The 18,640-nt window shown below is 41.1% G+C and overlaps 1 protein-coding gene across 1 annotated transcript in view; it reads left to right on the forward strand.

Annotated features, from left to right (window-relative positions):
* Positions 1-18,640, forward strand: part of Antxr1 (ANTXR cell adhesion molecule 1) — a 225,591-nt gene that overhangs the window by 41,814 nt on the left and 165,137 nt on the right. Inside the window, exons 4-6 of the mRNA XM_047522286.1 lie at positions 14,762-14,843; positions 15,494-15,527; positions 16,734-16,813. Coding sequence (XP_047378242.1) covers positions 14,762-14,843; positions 15,494-15,527; positions 16,734-16,813 — 196 coding nt within the window. The remainder of the gene's footprint in view (positions 1-14,761; positions 14,844-15,493; positions 15,528-16,733; positions 16,814-18,640) is intronic.

The following is an 18,640-nucleotide window of genomic DNA, read 5'->3' on the forward strand; positions in this document are numbered from 1 at the left end:
TGTAGGCATATATAATCTTTAAGACCTTACTATGTACCAATAACCTGGAATACTTTCCTCATTTCTTATAAAGGAAAATAATTGCACCCACCTAACAAGGTTGTTATGAGAATCTCTTCATTTATTCTATGTATTCTATGGGGAAAGTGAGGCAGAGAAGGCTCAAGGCCACTCTGCTGCACAAGTGTAGGAGCCTGGGTCTGATCCAGAAGGCATTCCTCCCTGTGGATATGCTTACTCACTCTGCTATAGGATTTCCCACAATTTTACTGTTATGTACAATTTTAAATTTGTTAAAAAAAACAAATCCAAGAACACACAATTTGCCACCCAAACACTTTTTGACTTCTTCAGGGAAACAGCTCCCTGAAAGCCCAGGCCACACATCTCATCTTCGTGGTCTTGAAAGCTGGAACTTGGAAATGGTCCTCACAACGAGGTAAAGAGGTGCCATCAGCATTTCACAGATGGGTGACGAGGTTAAGGATCCTGCTTATTTCTTAAGGAGGCAGAGTGCAAGCCCGGAACGCTTGGCTCAAACTGCTGAGTGGAAACCGAGAGACCACACTTCTCTCTCCTTCTCAGTCATCCTTTGGTTTGGTTGAGCATGTGGTTTTGACATTAGTGTCACAGGGGAAAATGACATATTCTGGACGCATCACTTGATTCCTGGAGCAGAATGATTACAGGTTGCCATTACCAAGAGACATAGTTCTCAAAGCCTTTTCTAAATTTAAAAACAACGAGAAAGAAGAGTCGGCACATATGTGGTGCTTGAAAGAACGGGGATTCATTCCAGGTTGAGGTAGTGTGCACTCAGTTGTGAGAGGGCTTCATGGCAAAATCCAGAGAAATGGCAAAGTAGTGAAGAACGGATTTATTCTCTTGTCCTGGCTATTGAAAGATAATAGCATGTGGTTTAAGTCCATGGCAAATTTCGTACCTCTCTGTGCTCTCCATTTCTTTATCTGTAAAATTAATATGATGCTAAATTGTCCCTACCCCACAGAAGTGTTGGAAGAATTAGCAATGCAGGTATGCAGTAAGTGCTCAATAAGCAATCGTTACTATTATAGTGGTTGTTAGGGATTTTGAGAAGTAGCTAGACAAACCCCATCATCAGTTATCACAGCATATCCAACAGTTATTCCAAAAGCAAGGCCCTGCCCTCCTTGGTTCTTGCCCTTCTCTGAAGGTTTCAACATTTTTGCAGTCTGCCCCTGTTAGAGATAGCGGTGGAAAGTACTGCTTCAGTTTCAGCATGAGACCAGATAAAAATTACTGTGTCCTTGGTCTAATGGTTCCTGCAAAAGTTCTTCTAGACAAGAATGTGCAGACTTTGTCTTCAGAGGATCTTTTGTCCAAGAGCTCTCCAGGTTGAATCATGACTAACATAACAAGAACCCACCTATGGGTAGGTGAACGGATCCTGGAACACACTGACTTGTGAGGGTGTTGTGGTCCCGTGTTTCCCAAACTCTTCCTCTGGAGTGCTTCTGTTAGTAGAAGAAAGGGCAAAGGCACCCCTTGGGGCCCCAGGGTATCCTGTGATGGAGCTCTTGAAAGCAAGGAATTTCTTCAGAGTTCTTTCATCTCAAAAATTCATGCACATTTATATTCAGTTGCTTAATATGCCAATATTTGATATGATATACAAGTTATATTGAATTCTTTCTCAAATTTTGGAGTATAATTTATGCTCCAGGAAAAAAAAAAAGTGCTCTCTGTGTCTTTGTGTACAGGGCATTATTATATACCAAGTTTGGGCACTGCAGACGAAATAGCAAGAATACACACTTTGCACCAGGACCCAGTCTGGGTTCCAATCTGGGATCCACCATCTTGTGCATGTTACTGCACTTCTCTGAATCTGTTTTCTCACAGTTCAGTGAAAATAATAATGCCCATCATCAGGTGGTGTTGTGAGGCTTTTGCAAATACTTGTATGGCAAGTGCCCAGCAGAGACCCTGACACTTCAGAGGTGCTCAGGAAATATTTCTCATGGATCCACCTACTATCCCTCATGTGGCAAATACAGATTAATAAAGGACAAAAACTGACAGAGTAGCATCCAGAAACATCCCTATTGTCTGGTTGAAGGCAGCAAAGCAAACTTTAGAAGTAGACAACAGAACCAAAGCACGGTGGCATTCCCATATCCAAAGGTGGCACCCCAAACCAGGAAACTTTCTGTGGCCCAACACAGTAATCCTGGTTTTGATCAACAGTGATACTCCCTTGTCACCTGATCTTCACGTCTAGCAGCCAGTGGGGTGACCTGTGAGCCTTGAACTTGGTGCTGCCTTAGAGACACCCTGAGTGACTCCTCACAAACTCCAGATCCCACCTTTGTTCCTCACCTCAACAAGTGTTTTTAAATTATTAAATATTTGAGGTGTAACAAAAGTATGGAAAAAAGGTTAATGAACTCCCTTTACCCACCACCATGCTTGTGAAATAAAATGTTACAGGTAATACCTCCTATGTACATGTTCTCTTCTCTCTCTTCAGCAGAGATAATCGCTATCTTGAATTTGGGGTTTATCATTTTCATAGATGTATACTTTTATATGCCCATAAGCATTTTCAGATGAAACTTCATAGAATATGCTCATAATGCATGTATTTTTCATGAACTTATTTTTCACACTTAACATCATATTTCTGAGACCTTTTCCATGTAGACACATGTGCTTGGCTTATTTTAACTATTGCATACTTCTCCAGTGCTTTAGATTCCACTGTGAGGGATGTACCACCCTGTGCCTTCTGTGTTCTTTTATTTGTGGGCAATTAGTTTTTTTCCTGCTTTCTACTATTATAAACAATGCTGCAGTGGACATCCCTGTACTTGTGTCCTATTGAAGAGTGGAGTGGCAGAAGCAAGAATTTTTTTTTTATGTTACATAACTAGAGAATTGCTAGGTCTAAGCGTATGTGAATACATAACTCCACTAGGTATTGCTTAATTGATCTCTAAGGGAGATGCACTAGTTTTCACACCAAGGGTGATTTGTAAGAGTTCTTGTCGCCCCACATCCCCTCAATATCTAGGTCTTATCTCCCAACTCTTCTTCACAAACAGATCATGCCCACATATGATTTACGGATTGGGTTAACTGATATGGATCTGGTATGTTCCTTCCCACTCCCACATCTTTGCAGTCCAGCATTGCTGCAAAGGTGATAGAAAATACTTACCTTTAGTAGAGAACTGTAGTCTATGCTGGCCTACACTAAACAGATATGACCTGACCACAACAGAAGGCTCTTGCCTGTCCTCCACCTCAGAGTATCCATTCCCAGCTTCCATCCCAGAAGGTGGTCCTGGCTCCACAAGTCTCCTGTGTCCCTCCAACCCTCACTGTGGTCAGTGGCACTGAACTCCAGTCCATCATGCTGATCATTCTAGATGCCCACCAGCACCAGGAGAGACCCAGTCTCTCTTGAACTCACAGGAGCATGGAACTGAAGGTTCTCATAAGAGAAAACTACACATTTGGGCAGTCCTGAAAATAAAGCCCACTCTCCATTATTCCCATCTCTTGCAAAACATGACTTGGCTGAGGAAAAGAGTCAGTGATGGGGAAGGTCTTACAGAGTGTGTTTCAAAAGACAAATGGGAGGGACCACAGGAAACCACATGGTGAAACCACTGCACCTAACAGAGCTGAGTAAAGAGGAGTTTGAACAAATGATCACCCTGAGAGTAAACTAAGCCTCCTGACCTTTGTGTTAGCTTAAGCTACAACCTTTGGAAATTCCTTGGTGGGCTCTTTTGGTGAACTGAAGATCCTCATCATGGGCTACTCCTATCTGCTCAGTTTGACCTTTCCAGTTCCTAGCACATGGCCAGATTCTGTTTCTTCTCACTCTCTTTGATCTCCACCTAATATTAGATGTAGTCTTCTGAGACTTGGTAGATCTTAGAGTTCCACACTTTTGTTGCACATTTGAGAAAACTGAAGTTCAGGGAGATTAGCTGACACAGCCAGGAAGTGACGGAACTGGAATTCAGTCACAAATCTTCCACCCAAGTTGGTGCTGCTTTGAATAGACTTTGGTACTGAAGCCCTGGGAAGAATGAGATCACTCTGCACAACAGTGTAGGTGTGAGAATGGTGGTGGTGGGGTGGGGGATGGTGGTGTTGAGTTCTAGAACATTCTTACCTTTAAAATTCTAAAAGGGAAGGAAAAAGCCTACATAGAAATCTGAGAAAGAACTGGTGAGGTAAGAGAGGGCATGGTGTAATGGAAATCAAAAGAAGAAAGCAGTTTTAGGTGATAGAGGAGTCACATGTGCCCTGCTGCAAGAGGTGGCTTAAGATGAGGCCAAAAAGTGACCACTGGGTTGGCAATGTGGGGACGCTGGCAGAAGTCTTAGCAGTGCTGTGGAGACAAAAGACAGCAGAAGAGTCAAAAACTTTGAATTTTAAAATGAGGAATAAAGACACTTTTCACTCCTTTCTCTAAAAGAAAGCACCACCCCCCCAAACCAGGAATACTTGAACCAACAACTTGAAGCAAAAACACAAAGCTCATCATGAAGGAGCTGAGAAATATTTAAATTATAAAAACACTATATTTGAGGGGGAAGGAGAAAGGAGAGTGATAAATGATAGGGCAGTGTGGAGAAAAGTCGAATGTCACCCTGCAGAAGAGGAGTAAACTGTGAAGCCTCCCAGACACCCGCAAAGCTCAGAACCGACAACCTTCAGGTGCTACGGAGGGCAATGAAGGACCAGAGTGAAAACTGGGATATTGCATAAAGGCTCACCAAAGAAGCTGTCAAACTGCAGGGCCACCAACCCCTCACCTCCTGCTGCTACAGTCTAAAGATTACCCCTTCTCTACCTCCACCAGGGAGGAGAAGTATATCCCCTGGCCAGATTGCATAAGAAATATCTGTTTCATGGTCAGGGACACCAGACACAGACTGATCATGGAAACATCTGCATAACAAATGTCACTGCTTCCAGCCTCCCCTCTTGCCCAATTCCAGACTTGACACCTAAGGAAAGAGTGTGAAAACTACTTCCCTATAAAAATAAATGTCATAGAGGAAAAAAAAAAATGTACCTACACTGCTACTTGAAGATCCTCAGTGAAAAAGGGTTGTTGACAAAAGCCAGTCATCCACCCACTGACATACCCACCAGGCCCACGGAGCTTCCCACAAGTCTTTTGGTCTCGCTCTTTCAGTGTGAAGAGCCAGACGTCGCTGAACATTTGACCAGAGGCCCCATCAGGAGAGGCAGGGAAGTAAGGAAGTGAGTTTTAAGAAACTGTGTCGTGAAGAGGGATGCTCAGGGAATATGTGGGGGTCAAAAAGGATTTTTTAAAAAAGATGAGACATACTAAAGTATATTAATATGCTGGTAATCAGCCCCTAGTGTTTTGCCTCCTCCCTTGAAGCAAATGTGCAGTCACGAATATTTAATAGCCTGTAGGGTTCGTCTGCTTCTGGTTAGCATATGGAGATGTGAAAAACCTTCATTTCCATGGTCAACCAGAACGGCCCAGACAAAATAAAATTCATATGTTTCCATGGGGCTGGCAGAGACACAGGAAGCACTGATGAAGTGAATTAGAGGGAAACAAGCCCGTTATAGCTCATCAGAGATCCACAGAAGCCACCATACTTGAGGTTGGATGGGGCAGTTGAGAGAGTAAGTCTGCCATGAACAGAGATAAAGAAAAATCTGCATGCCTCGAGGGTGGGTCAGACTCTGAAGTGAAAAAAAAAAGGCTCAGCCTCACCGTACCCCTACCCATGCAGACCTCTGCATTTTTTCAAAGAAAATAACAGTGAAAGAATTGATGAAAACAGAAAGACATCGCACGGTCACGTGGATTCTTATAGTACTTCGATTCCAGAGTAAGCAGAGCTGAATGCAAGGTCAGGAAGAAAACGTCTGAAGTGCACCTAACCCAACCCCAACTCAAATACTGAAAAAAAGCACAAAAACAGGAGAGGGCAGCAGACCAGGCATTGGGCTAATAACAGGGAGCACACCCTAATTAGAGCTGGGCCCCAGGAAAGCTCCACCTAACTCAAGAAGGAGCCTAAGTGGCCAGCCCCTCAGCCCAGCTCACAAAGAATAAGGGCTTCCATCCGCAGTCAGGAAACGAGACAAATCAATGTGCTAAACAAACCCCCACTGCTTTTTTATGCACAGTGTATAAAACACAAATTAAATGATTATGAGGGTGGGAAAGAGGAAGGAAATGTGACCCATGGTAAAGAAAAACACAGTAATAGAAGCAAACCACGGATGATGGCTCAGTATTGGCATTAGCCGACAGGGACTTGAAAGCAACCATTCCAAATACTAAAGAATTCACAGAAAAGTGACTAGAACCAGGGAAGGTACATGCTATAAAAAAAGACTCAAAGAACCAAGTGAAAATTGGGACCCAAAAATATAACATCTGAAGCTGAAGAGATAGCTCCTCTTGGAGAGCGCTCACCTAGCATGCGCAAGGACCACGGTTCGAATCCCCCGACCCTCAGACGGGGTGGGGGGGGAGGGACAGAAAAATATAACATCTGAAATAAAAAAGTCTTTAGGTGGGCTTTAAAGCAGATTGGCTATTGCAGGGACGGGATGGTGAATTTTGACACAAGTAAATAGAAATTATCCAAACTGAAAGAGGAAAGGGAAATAGTTTGGGCCGTAGAAGGAAAGAATGAACCAGCTCCTGTGATTTGTGGGTTGATATCAGTGTTCCAGTATTTGCATAATCAGAATACCAAACCTGGCATTCCCCACCTAGATCCAAGAATCTCAGAGACTTCTACACAGTTCAGATGCAAAGAAAACATCACCTAAGTGTTCCAGAGTCAGATTTCTGAAAAAAAATTTTAAATAGTCAGAGGAGAAGTGGGAAAGACTTTTTGCAAACTGGAACAATATTGAAAATAATAACTTACTTTCATAAAAAAATGCAAAGACGAAGGACAAATGGCTTTAAAAGGATGAAAGAAAAAAAGTCGATTTAGAATTCTGTATTCAGCTAAAATATCTTTAAAATTGAAGGCAATATTAAAACATTTTAAGGGAAAAAGTAACAACACATTTTCATTTGCCGACAACAGAATTATCACCGGCAAACCTGCTCTACTGAAAACAAAAAAAGATTAAGGACTTCTTCAGGCCAAAGGAAGGTGACACCAGGGGAAAATTAGATGTAAGAAGGAGAAGAGAAGAAAGAGAAGGAGAAGAAGAAAGAGTAAAAGAAATTATAAATACTTAGGAAAATCTAAAAGGCTATTGTTTATCTTAATTTCATAAAAGGACAATTGACTGTTTAAAACAGAAATACTAACACTGTACAGTAGTCATCCCTGCCCCCACCCGATCTGTGGTTTGTTTTCCCCTGGTTTCAGTTACCACAGTCAAATGGTCTGAAAATATTAAGTGGAAAATTCCAGAAGTAATTCACGAGTCTTAAATCATGTGCCTTTCTGAATAGTGTGATGAAATCTTGCTCTGTCCTGCTCCATCCTGCCAAGGATGTGAATCATCTGTTGTCCAGTGTATCCACACTGTGTATACTACCCGCCCATTAGTCACTTAGCTCTTCTGACTATCAGATTGCCTGTAGAGGTTATCACGGTGCTTTTCTTCAGCTAACCCTTATTTTATTTAAATAATGGCCCCAAAGTACAAGAATAGTCATGCTGGCTATTTGAAATATGCCCAAGAGAAGCCATAAAGAGTTGCCTTTAGTTGAAAAGTTAAAAGTTCACAAGTAAAGAGAAAAAAATTTTATGCTGAGATTTCTGAGATCTATAGTAAGAACGAATCTTCTACATGTAGAATTGTGAAGAAAGAAAAAATTTTTGCTGGTCTTGCTTTTATACCTCAAATTGTAAATGTTACAGGCATCCTGCGTAAGTGCTTAGTTAAGATGGAAAGGGCATAAATTTAGGGGTGGAAGACATAAACAGAAAATGCATTCCAAATGATGACATCGTGTTGTGCGAGAAAGCATTGAGCCTATATGAAGACTTCAGCAAGAGATCTCCTGAAACGAGTGACACCATACCACTTACTGCAAGAGATGATTGCATGGATTCAGGAGTAAATTTAGATGGAAGAATATAAAATATACTAGACAGATGCAGAGGAAAAAACACCTTTATCTGTATCTATACCTATATCTATATCTATATATATAGATATATATGCATGGTTCATATATTTTATGGCTCAACACCGTCAGAGGTTTCAGGCATCTACAGGTCTTAGAGCAAAGCCCTGGAAGATAAGAAGGGACTACTGTATTCTGGAGTTCATTACAAATATAGAAATAAAATGTATGACAGTAATAGCACAAAGGATGAGAGGGAGTTTTGTAGATGAATATAATATTAGAGAGTTGTCTCTTATCTGAGCGGTATCAAAATATTAACTTATGGTAACCTGTAATAAAGCAAGTATGCATATTGTAATCCACAGAGCAATTGCTAAAGAAGAAAAGGAAGAGGAAGAGGGAGAAGGAGGAGAAGTAGATAACAATGGCTACGAAGAGCTTTACGTTTTTAAAAAGTTCATTGATGATATTAGATGAAATTCCAAGAAATATTTAATCAATACAAAAGTACAGAGGAAAAGAGAAACAAAGTGACCATTATGAAGTAAATGTCAAGATAGCAAGATGGTCATTTCAATTCCAGCCCTGTAAATATTTGCAGTAGATGTAGAATGCAAAATATGCCAATTGAAAAACAGAGAATGTCGCACTGGATAAAGAAGCAAGAGCCAATGTATCCTTCATCAATTAAAAACACCACATATATTATTAGTCTGAAATTATAATATCTTGTACTGGTTTCACCTGGATTTATTTATGAAGCTGCCTTTTCTGTAGGATTAGCTGGTGAGGAAGTTGGGTTGGGCTAGGACAGATATTACATCTGGCATAGCGGAGGACCACTCTTTCAATATGGGCTTCCATTCCCAAGGAGGTTAGAAGACCAGGTTTTCTCCTCGTTGTCTTCCAAAAAGACAAACTCCCATGGACAGGTGTCTTGACTTTTGTCAAGACACTACTGATGTCTCATAGGCTAAAGCAAGCAACACGGCCAAGTGCAAAGCCAGTGTAGGAGGGGACTCTCCACAGAGAGGAATTCTGGAAGGCATGGTCTCTGGGGACATCAGTGTAAAAATCAACTGCACTCTATTACCTAAGATTTATAGGACACTCACTTTAAATATAAGTATGGTGATAGGGTAAAGCGAAAGAATAGAACAAGATACACTGTGTAGATGCTAATCATGGTAACATTGCAATGGCTGCATTGATTTTAGACAAAGTTGATGCCAAGATCAAAAGAATTTACTAAAGATAAGAAGTAATCAAAGAAGATCCATGTGTCAAAAACAAGCCATGGGTCAAAGAAAAATCACAAGGGAAATTGGAAAGTGTTCCCAACTGAATGATAATAAAACCCTAATGTGCCAGCATTGTCGGCTGTGACTAACACAGTACTTAGGAAAGAACAGCTTAGAAGATTTGAAACCAGTGATTTCTTTCTCTAGTTTATGGAACTAAAAATGAAAAACATCAAAATCATAGTAAATAAGAAAAGAAAATTGAAACTAGACAAGTAGAGAAAGCCACAAAGCATGAAGTTGAGTATTTTAAAAGAGTAAATTGACAAACTCCTAGCTTTTTAAAGCAGGACAGAAAATACAATTCACAAATAATACCAGGAATGGAAAAGGGGTTATTACTACAGATCCTACAGATGTTGGAAGACAAAGGAATACCATGAACACCTTTACAGAAATAAACACAACAATTATAGAGTAAAATAAAACAGACTCCATGCATGTATATGCTACATGTAAATTACACCGCATTGAAAAATATAGAGAAAGACTTGGTTCTGCATGCACCTTGTCATAAATCATCTTGGTTTATCCTTAAGTAAAAGCCCCCAAAGAAACTATGATTTACATAAATTATAAACAAATAAAAACAGTTTTGTGCAGAACTTTATTACTCCAAAAGTAGCAGCAAATTGTTTTTAGTCTGTTTTTCCATTCTGTTCACTACGTTTTTTATTTTCAATCATGAATCCGCAGCCATCGGCCATCTAGAAACATTTATGAGTGAAGCATTAGTGGTAGTAACTATTGACCTATGTTTACTGTATAAGCTGAGACTCCAAAGCCAACAACTGTGAGGTAGTTCAGAAAAGTGCAATTCCTCAAAGGCTCTTGTACAAGGAGACAAGGACGTTGAAAATGCAGAGCTGATGTCGGGTTATTCTGGGGTGGTGGTGGAGGCAGTTTTTGTAGAAAAAAACATGATAAACACTCCAAGGGGGATTTGGCAGCAGAAGTATCAGTAGGATACTGGGATAAAAGCTTGTTGAAGTGCTTCTTGATATGCATGTATGTGTTAATCCTTTAAGGTTTTCATCAGCAAATATTATCAAGATGTCACAGTACAACCAGAATCCCAGAAAGTAATCTTCCTAAAGTATAGAAAAATTCCCAGATCATCAAAAAGCCCAGAAGTTAGTGTGATTAATTCTCCCCCTCCACTACCCCTACAAGCCAACATGCTTGGTTCATAACATGTGCTCAGACCAATAGTAGGGGCAAGGAATGAATGATGCACCAAAATGGAATAATTCATTTAGCAATCATCATTAAGTGTTGTGGGAGTCACAAAAGGAACACAAGACAGTGACCTGAAAACCCTTCACTCCTAAGTAACAACAGTGGCAGACATGGGAAACCACCAAGGAAATTGGGGGCCTTTTAATTGCAGCTTCTCTCCTAGGGTTCCCAGCCTGTCTCATTTCCCAGGAAGATAATATTGCATCTGGAAGTAACTGAGTTCTCAGAGAGGTTCTTATCATCCTTTAAAAGATCTCTCTCCCGATTTTCTTGTTTCTAAGAGAGTACAAAGAATAGACCCTTAGTAATAGTTCTAGTGCCCCAGAATTAAAGCAGACCTACGATTCCCATGAAACCATCTGTTTTGTTTGTCTAAATGTTGTGGGTGTTTAGAGAAGGGCCAGGGAGTGAGGAGGCGGGGCCACGAGCTACATGATCTTTTAAGAAACTGGTATATCAGGAAGTTGTGATGGCTACTCCCAGCTAGTGAGCTCATATCTCACCAGACACAAAGCATCAAGCATAAGGACATTTTCCAAAACAGCCTTTGCTTGTTCTGGTACAAAAAAAGAAAAGAAAGAAAGCTCAAGAAAATACTTGTAAAGGAAAGGAAATAGACTTAGAGAAAAATACCCAGTTCCCAGACTTTATTTGGCAGGGAAAAATGATAGTGAAGCCAAGGAACCTTTTCCATACCCCCAATATGCCTTTTTTTTTTTTTTAAGTCCTCTTTTTAAAGCTTCAGTCTTAACACTGTATTCCAGTTTTAGTGTTACCAAAATGTCCTAGACCTCCCTAGTCCATGGCCAAAGAATAAGATCATATCTACTTTTAGTGCCCAATTTTCTCATACCTAATGGTCAGAAGTTAGTCCCCTCTCCAATAGGGCCCCGGGCTATTCTGCAGGGTATCAGGGTGCCACCTCTGTGTGCTCAGAAACAGAAACAGACCCTGATTTTCCTATCTCAGACTTACCTTCGTGTCACCTTGTCACTCTCTCTGCTGCTGAGACCCTCGTGGAACTGCCAGGACAGGGCTGCCCTCTGCCAAGTGACTACTCATGCCACCACCCCCGTCCCGTGGCCTTGAGGAAAGACATCGCTCTCTTCTTTATCTCTCCTCATGCTGTGTGGGATATTTCCTCTTTCTCATTACCAAACAACAGAGTTGAAATTAAACTATGCTTTTTGTTGGACTATACTGAAATATTGGAGATAACATAATGAGTACAATACAAAGCTTTTTTAGCCATCAGAAGGACCCAGACTTGTCCTGAGGCCAATTACCAGGCCAGCTTCTGCTTGGCCTTCCTCCACATGGCCAAGAAAAGTTCATCCCTTTCCCCAGACCGACCTCTTCCCAGGGGGATTAACAGCAGAGATGCTCATTCCCGCCATTCACCACGTCAATATTTGTTGAATGTCCATTTTGTTTCAGTGGACCCACAAGATATAGTGGGGACCCAAATGTCCAGCCCTGATGGAGTTTAAAGTTTAAATTGGGTGGGGAAATAAACTATACAAATAAGTACCTACTCAAATATTATCAGTTATAAAATGTCCAAAGTGTCATGATGTGAAAGTTATAGGGCCCCATGAGAAAGTCTAATAGAGGAAGATCTTTTGGATTGGAGAAGTCAAATAAGGCTACTGTGAACAATTGACATTTAAGTTGGAACTGAAATGTGGGTAAGAATTAACCCTAGGGGGCTGGCAATGTCGCTCAGTGGTAGAGTGCTTGCCTAACATGTGCCCTAAGTTCAATTCCCAGCATCACAGAGGGAAAAAAAAAAATAGCCCTATAAACTGTGTGTCAGGCAGCAGTGATCACTGATGTGAAGGATCTGTCAGAGAAGGGAGCTGGGAAAGACCAAAGTGACTGAAGGAGATGGGAACCAAGAGGTGCAAGATGAGGCTGAACAGGGAGACAGGAACCAGCCAGTGTAGGCAGTCCAAGACCCCAACAGAGATTTGGGATGTGCTCCCAAATATAATGGACGATAACTAAAGCATTTTGAGTAGGGGAGAGAAAGGCATGAGCTGATGTGTATTTTAAGAAGACTCCACGTGTATTTTATAGAGTGAATTAAAAGGGGACAAGAGAGCAGATGACTATCCCAGCAATCTAAGCATGAGGTGACGATGGCCCAGACCATGTCCTTGGCAGAAGAGATAGAGAAGCGATCCATGTCTAGATATGTAGAACAACATAGTGTGTTGCTGGCAAATGTTGGGGAAGAGCAGAGAGGAGAGTCTGACCAGAGCATCAAGGAAGCCTTCCAGCTTCTGACGGGGGCAGCTAGGAATGTGGTCTGATATGTGGGCGCTGATAAGATATCCAGACGACAATCAGTACATTTCCCAAAGTCTGAGTGATGTGATCTTAAATATTCCACCAGAGAAGTGTCTGCAGCCGAGGGGCAGGCCTCAGCTAAGCCCTCTTCAGTCTGTCTTTCAAAATCTCCACCAGCCTGGCCATCCAGCCTCATCTATGGCCACCCATCACATCTGTTTGCACATGAGGTTAATTTTTCCTTCAGAATTTCTCCCCAGGTGTTACCAGGATAATATTTCCATTATTAATTCATTCATTGGAGGTCGAGTTTTTCACACTGATTGAGAAGCGGACCACTGAGATTAAATCCCACCTCTGCCACTGATGAGCTGAGACGCCTTGGGCAAGTTTCTTAGCCTCTCTCTGACTCAGTTTCCTTATCTGGGAAATTGAGCTTACAGTGGAATCTACTTCAAAGGACTGGCATCGGCTTAAGTGAATGAATTACGTTCCATGTGTTCAGAACAGAGCCTGGAACACCCTAAGTACCTAGCTGATGTTAGAAAAGGCCATTGCTCCTCACTGACACAGATGTTAAAGAGAGCCTTCTGCTTCTGTAACACTTGCTTGCTAGGACACTGCTTTGCACAGTAGAAAGCATTTTGGGGTCAGATGGATTTAACTGCAAGTGTCTGCTCTCCTACTAAACCTCTCCAAGCCCAAGTTTTCTCACCCACATTGAACAATAATCCCCACACTGAGTGGTTATCAAAAGGCAAAATCGAAACTCTTTGAGCAGTCCTTTGAATATGGCAGATGCTCATTAAATGCCTCTCGTGCATAGGAGATGCATAATAAATACCTTATGTATAGTGACATTCAATAAATGCCTTGTAAACAACAGATGCTCAATAAATATTAGGTTCTTTTCCTACTCAGAAGGCGCTTCCCTTCCTAATTTAAATACTACCTCTCCACCTCTGCCACTAAAGAGCCTTCAGTGGGAGGAAGGCAATTTCAAACCTTTTCATAGGCTTAGAGTTTATGAATAAGGTTTTTTTTTTTTTTTCAGAAATTACACTTTCTGGCCATTTGCAGCACAGTGTGGGGCTATGTAAAAGCTGGGGACGTGAATATGGGCATCTTATACTCCAGAGAGAATGGTCCACAAAGGTTCCACTTGGATCCCAAACCATTCACGTTTCCCAGTGCCAGCCCTGCTCTTTCCCATGCCATGTCCCATTTCCTCCGACTGCCCCACCATCACCTTGAAGGACCAGAGTAAGAAAACAGGCACCAGCCCACAGAAAACACTCTGGCTCATCCTGGAAAGCATAGACTCCTGGGTCTTTATTTTCAAAGCTGACTGCATGGTTTCCTTTGGCGCAACCGGCATGTGGCAGCGTTTGCTCTGGACGCCACCCCCAACCCCGCCCGTGGCCTTGCTGTGGCCTTCCTCCGGCTGCCTTTTTTTCTGGTTCACATGAGCGACTTGCCCTTTGCGTGTGTTGCTGTGTGTCCCCTCCAGGGCAGTTGTGTTTTGAGACTCATTTCCAACACAGGATGAAAACTTTGCCCCTGTTATGGGAAAGGAAAACTTTCAGGAGCAAACTGAGCTTCTTGCCGAAGGGGCCCTTCCTTCAGTCCTTGAAATCTCACTCATCCTGTGCTGTGGCCAACCCTGAATGGATAGTGTAAGACAAAGACCTTCCCTCTGATGTTTGCTGTGGGACTGTTGGGGCAATACAGCAGTGGTCACAGAAATAAGATGACCAGCACATTAAGACTGTCAACAGCAAAGTAAGCAGTGCTGTTAGAAGACTAACAGGGTATCTTTGGATTTCAGAGAACAGATCCGTCAAGGCCTAGAAGAACTCCAGAAGGTTCTGCCAGGAGGAGACACTTATATGCATGAAGGATTTGAAAGGGTAATTTTAAGACGTTTTTAACCCCAAATACAAAGTGTGATGTTGAAATAGCAACATAGGGAATGATTGATGAAATAAAGCACATGTCTTAAAGGGACCAAATAACACCCAATGGCAAGATGAGGCAGTTTTTCTCCCTATAAGCTTGGACACTGGTAACTATATCCCGAATTAAGGAAATGAATTTCCTTCTTTCTTCACTGAGACTGATGAAGGCCTTGTTAACTAACAATCGATGTCACTCATGACTCGTGCCACACCCAAGTCCCCTAATTCCTAAAGGGATCTTAGTTGGATGGCAGCATTAGTGATTGAGAGAGAATTTCAGTGCCTTCAACTTTAAGGGATGTTAAAGGCTTTCTTTATCTCAAGCAAATCAGTATTATGGTAGGGATTTTCTTGCTGTCTAGCTGTGCTGGACTCTGAGAAGTCAAGACATTGATCCATGATCACAATTGCATCTCTTAAGAGTTAGAGTAACTTTACTTGGATATTATCCATTGATATCTGAGTGAGACCTGGGTGAATTACACAAAGAATCAAGACTGGACCCTGGCTGCATAGCCAACACTACAGCCTATTACACAACATGGTTTTTGTAGTGACAAATAGTGATTGTATGTCTAATAACTTGTTCATGTGTTTTTCAGGCCAGTGAGCAGATTTATTATGAAAACAGTCAAGGTAAGACTGTGGTATAAATTACCACTAAGAAATATTTAACATTTTTCTGTGTTTCTGAAAAAAAGTCTTAGTAATTTTTTCATGTTTCAAAAAACTTGTATGATATTGTCTATAATCCTTGGACCCATACTTCATTACCAAAAAAGAATGCATAGAAAAATGGTACATACCAGATCAAATTCTACTGTCCTGGTGGTGCCAATAGAGTTACATAAAAGTAATTAAGATCCCATTATGACCACAGTCTGTAATTCTTATGAATGATTTTGCATGTTGAGTTCATTAAAGTAGTAAATGCTTGAATGGGTTCGCAAAGTCTTGGATTTTTATGTCAAATCTTGTTCCCTTGACCTTCTCTGAGCTCCAGGCCTCTTCATTACTGTGATTGAATATATTACAATCAAGATGCTAGTTTGGTTTAAACATTTTTTCATTTAATGATGAAAATTGCATAAAATATACTTAGTAGAGTGTCTAGCAATAGAAATATTGATAGAATTTGTTATCATTTTAGCTATTATATCTACGGTATCTTTCATGGGTATGCTTTATCACAAGCAAATCTCTTTAAAAAGAATCAGCATTATAGTAGGGATTTTCCTGCTAGGCCTGTGGAAATATCCACTTCCTGTTTGACTTTAAACTGTAAGAAATAGAAGGCACCCAGAATCAACACCAAAACTTGCTAATATAAATCAACTATGAGCATTGTTACTAGAAGTCTAAATAACAAAATTCTAGTAAGTTTTATCCACTGCCATAACACTTTCTGTCAGCCTGTAAATCATGTGCCTATTACTTTTTGCCAAACTGTGTTCAAGGGATGGTATATGTGGTCAACTACAGCATGTGAGAGGGACCAGTAAAGCCCAGTGGGAGAGGCCTGGGTGACAGTCACGTGTGCTGCTTGCAAAAAGTAATCACCCGTGGCTCACTGGAGCTGTTACCAGCTATTGATTCAGTGACCATTTCTGAACACTTGTAGAGATGGGACTGAGAAACCAGAAGCCAAATTTATTCCTCCTTGAGGCTATCCTGATGAAGCATTCTCCAACCTGGAATTGCTTCCAGGCCCAAAAGAGAGGCTGGTGGTTCTCACAATATTGACTTCTGGGTAGTTCAGATGATAAGAGATCAAATCCCAGGGCTGAGAGGGGGTTTCCCAGGAAGCAGGATGACTGAGTACCCCTGTCTTGTTTTGAGCAGGGTACAGGACAGCAAGCGTCATCATTGCTTTGACTGATGGGGAACTCCATGAAGATCTCTTTTTCTATTCAGAGAGGGAGGTAAGTAATGGCCCCGTCCGTGTCTAAACACATACCTGGGGGCAGGGAGGTACCTCGGTGGTAGAGCATGTGCTTACCATGCGCAAGGCGCTGGGTTCAATCTGCAGCACCCTGATAAAACAAACAAAATCTAGAAATCTTGAAACGGCTTCTCTCTGAAGTGTGCTACACTCTTTGAAATGAGCCTCTTTACTCAGGCAAAGCGATAGATGCTCTCTGTAAAACCTCTGAATGAAATAGTTTCAGATGTAAAAACGATCATAATAATTCATTTTTTGACAGTGAATTTTTATGTCTTTCACATGGTGAATGTTTTTCCCCTTTCAAAATTTTGCATATTGCTTTGTGCTTTGAGGGATAAAAAATATCTATTGTGCCTTTATTCGAGACATTGTATTGCTTTAGCAGTTTTGACATAACCATATATTATTTTACTAAAATAAGAGGAAGAGAAAGAACTGCTCAAAATATATAAGAGCCAATCTTGTCCAAAGGTGCTAACCTTTGAGATTATCACTCCAAGAGCCAAAGTTAAACAGTAATCGGTGACAAAGTTCATTGTAATCTCTTCTTCTGTATTTCTCTTTTCCCTTTGTTGTCTTCTCAAAATATTCCTCAAAGCAAATGAAGGAATTCTCTAAATGAAGCTTCCAGATGACTTAAAAAAGAGGTTTACTTGGGAATTGTAGTTATATTTACACTTAGGAAATGCTTTTCACTCATGTTCTGGATTTGAACTGTATACAAAGGAATCACATTAGCTGTGGGAATGAACTGAAGCCTCATTAGTGACACAGGCCAGGGTAGAAAGGAACAGGTGGGAAAAAGGTAGTGAGGACGGGAGATGCCGGGTCTGGAGAGGATTTTATTGTAGCATTATCCTCGCCTCAAGCCCTTGACTACAACTTAGTTCAATTTTAGCTCCCCTGCCAGTGTGAAGTATCTGTTCGTTCACTCACTCAGCGATTGGCATGTGCTGGGCTCTCCTCTAGACAAGAGAGACTTGGGTGAGCAAGATGCTGTTGCTGCCCTCATGGGTCTCACAGTGCAATAATGTTTGGCTTCATTCCCTCCTCCCGCTGGAACAGAGGATGGCTCATCATGGCGAAAGATTCATCATGTGACAGACACCCCTGTGTATTTGGGAAATGATACATTTCTATATTCTAAGGTCAAAATATGTGATCGGAATGCAAAATGGCTTATTTGGGCACTAAGTAACAGCCAAATAAAGTAAAAACCCTCATAAGGGAAGAACTGAAAATAAAATAAATAATGAGTGTCAGTGGCTTAAAATAGGGGTTAGTAGAAAAGAATTTTAGGTATGGTACATACAGACTTGGAAAAATATTTGGAATGCCAATGCCAATAGAAGAAAGCTTTACAAAAGAGATAAAGCTCAAGATACAAAGAAATTAAACTTTCCCATTGTTGATAATTCTATAGAAAACCCAGCTAGAGAAGAGCAGAGTTGTTGCAGATAAGGTTGGTGCTAGACTAAGTCTAAACATTTCTTGTATCTGTAAAGCCACCGCAAATGTTTCTAACATGAATTTTAAAAAGAGATGTTTCTATTGCTTCTAGAATTCAGTGTTAGATACAAATAGGTTGGGGTATCAGGGTAGGGAGGGATAACAAATCAACATGCACGTATTGAGCACTTACTATATGTTCACTATCGATTACTTGCTGAGCACCTACTGTATAGGCCAAGGATTTCCAAATTTTGTTTTCTATTGTGAAACATGGGAGAACCTGGAAATCAAATATTGGAGCCTCTAATAAATCAAATATTAAAGTCAAGCCCAAACCCCAATGTTATTATGT

This window comes from Sciurus carolinensis, chromosome 13 (assembly GCF_902686445.1).
Source record: "Sciurus carolinensis chromosome 13, mSciCar1.2, whole genome shotgun sequence".
NCBI lineage: Eukaryota > Metazoa > Chordata > Mammalia > Rodentia > Sciuridae > Sciurus > Sciurus carolinensis.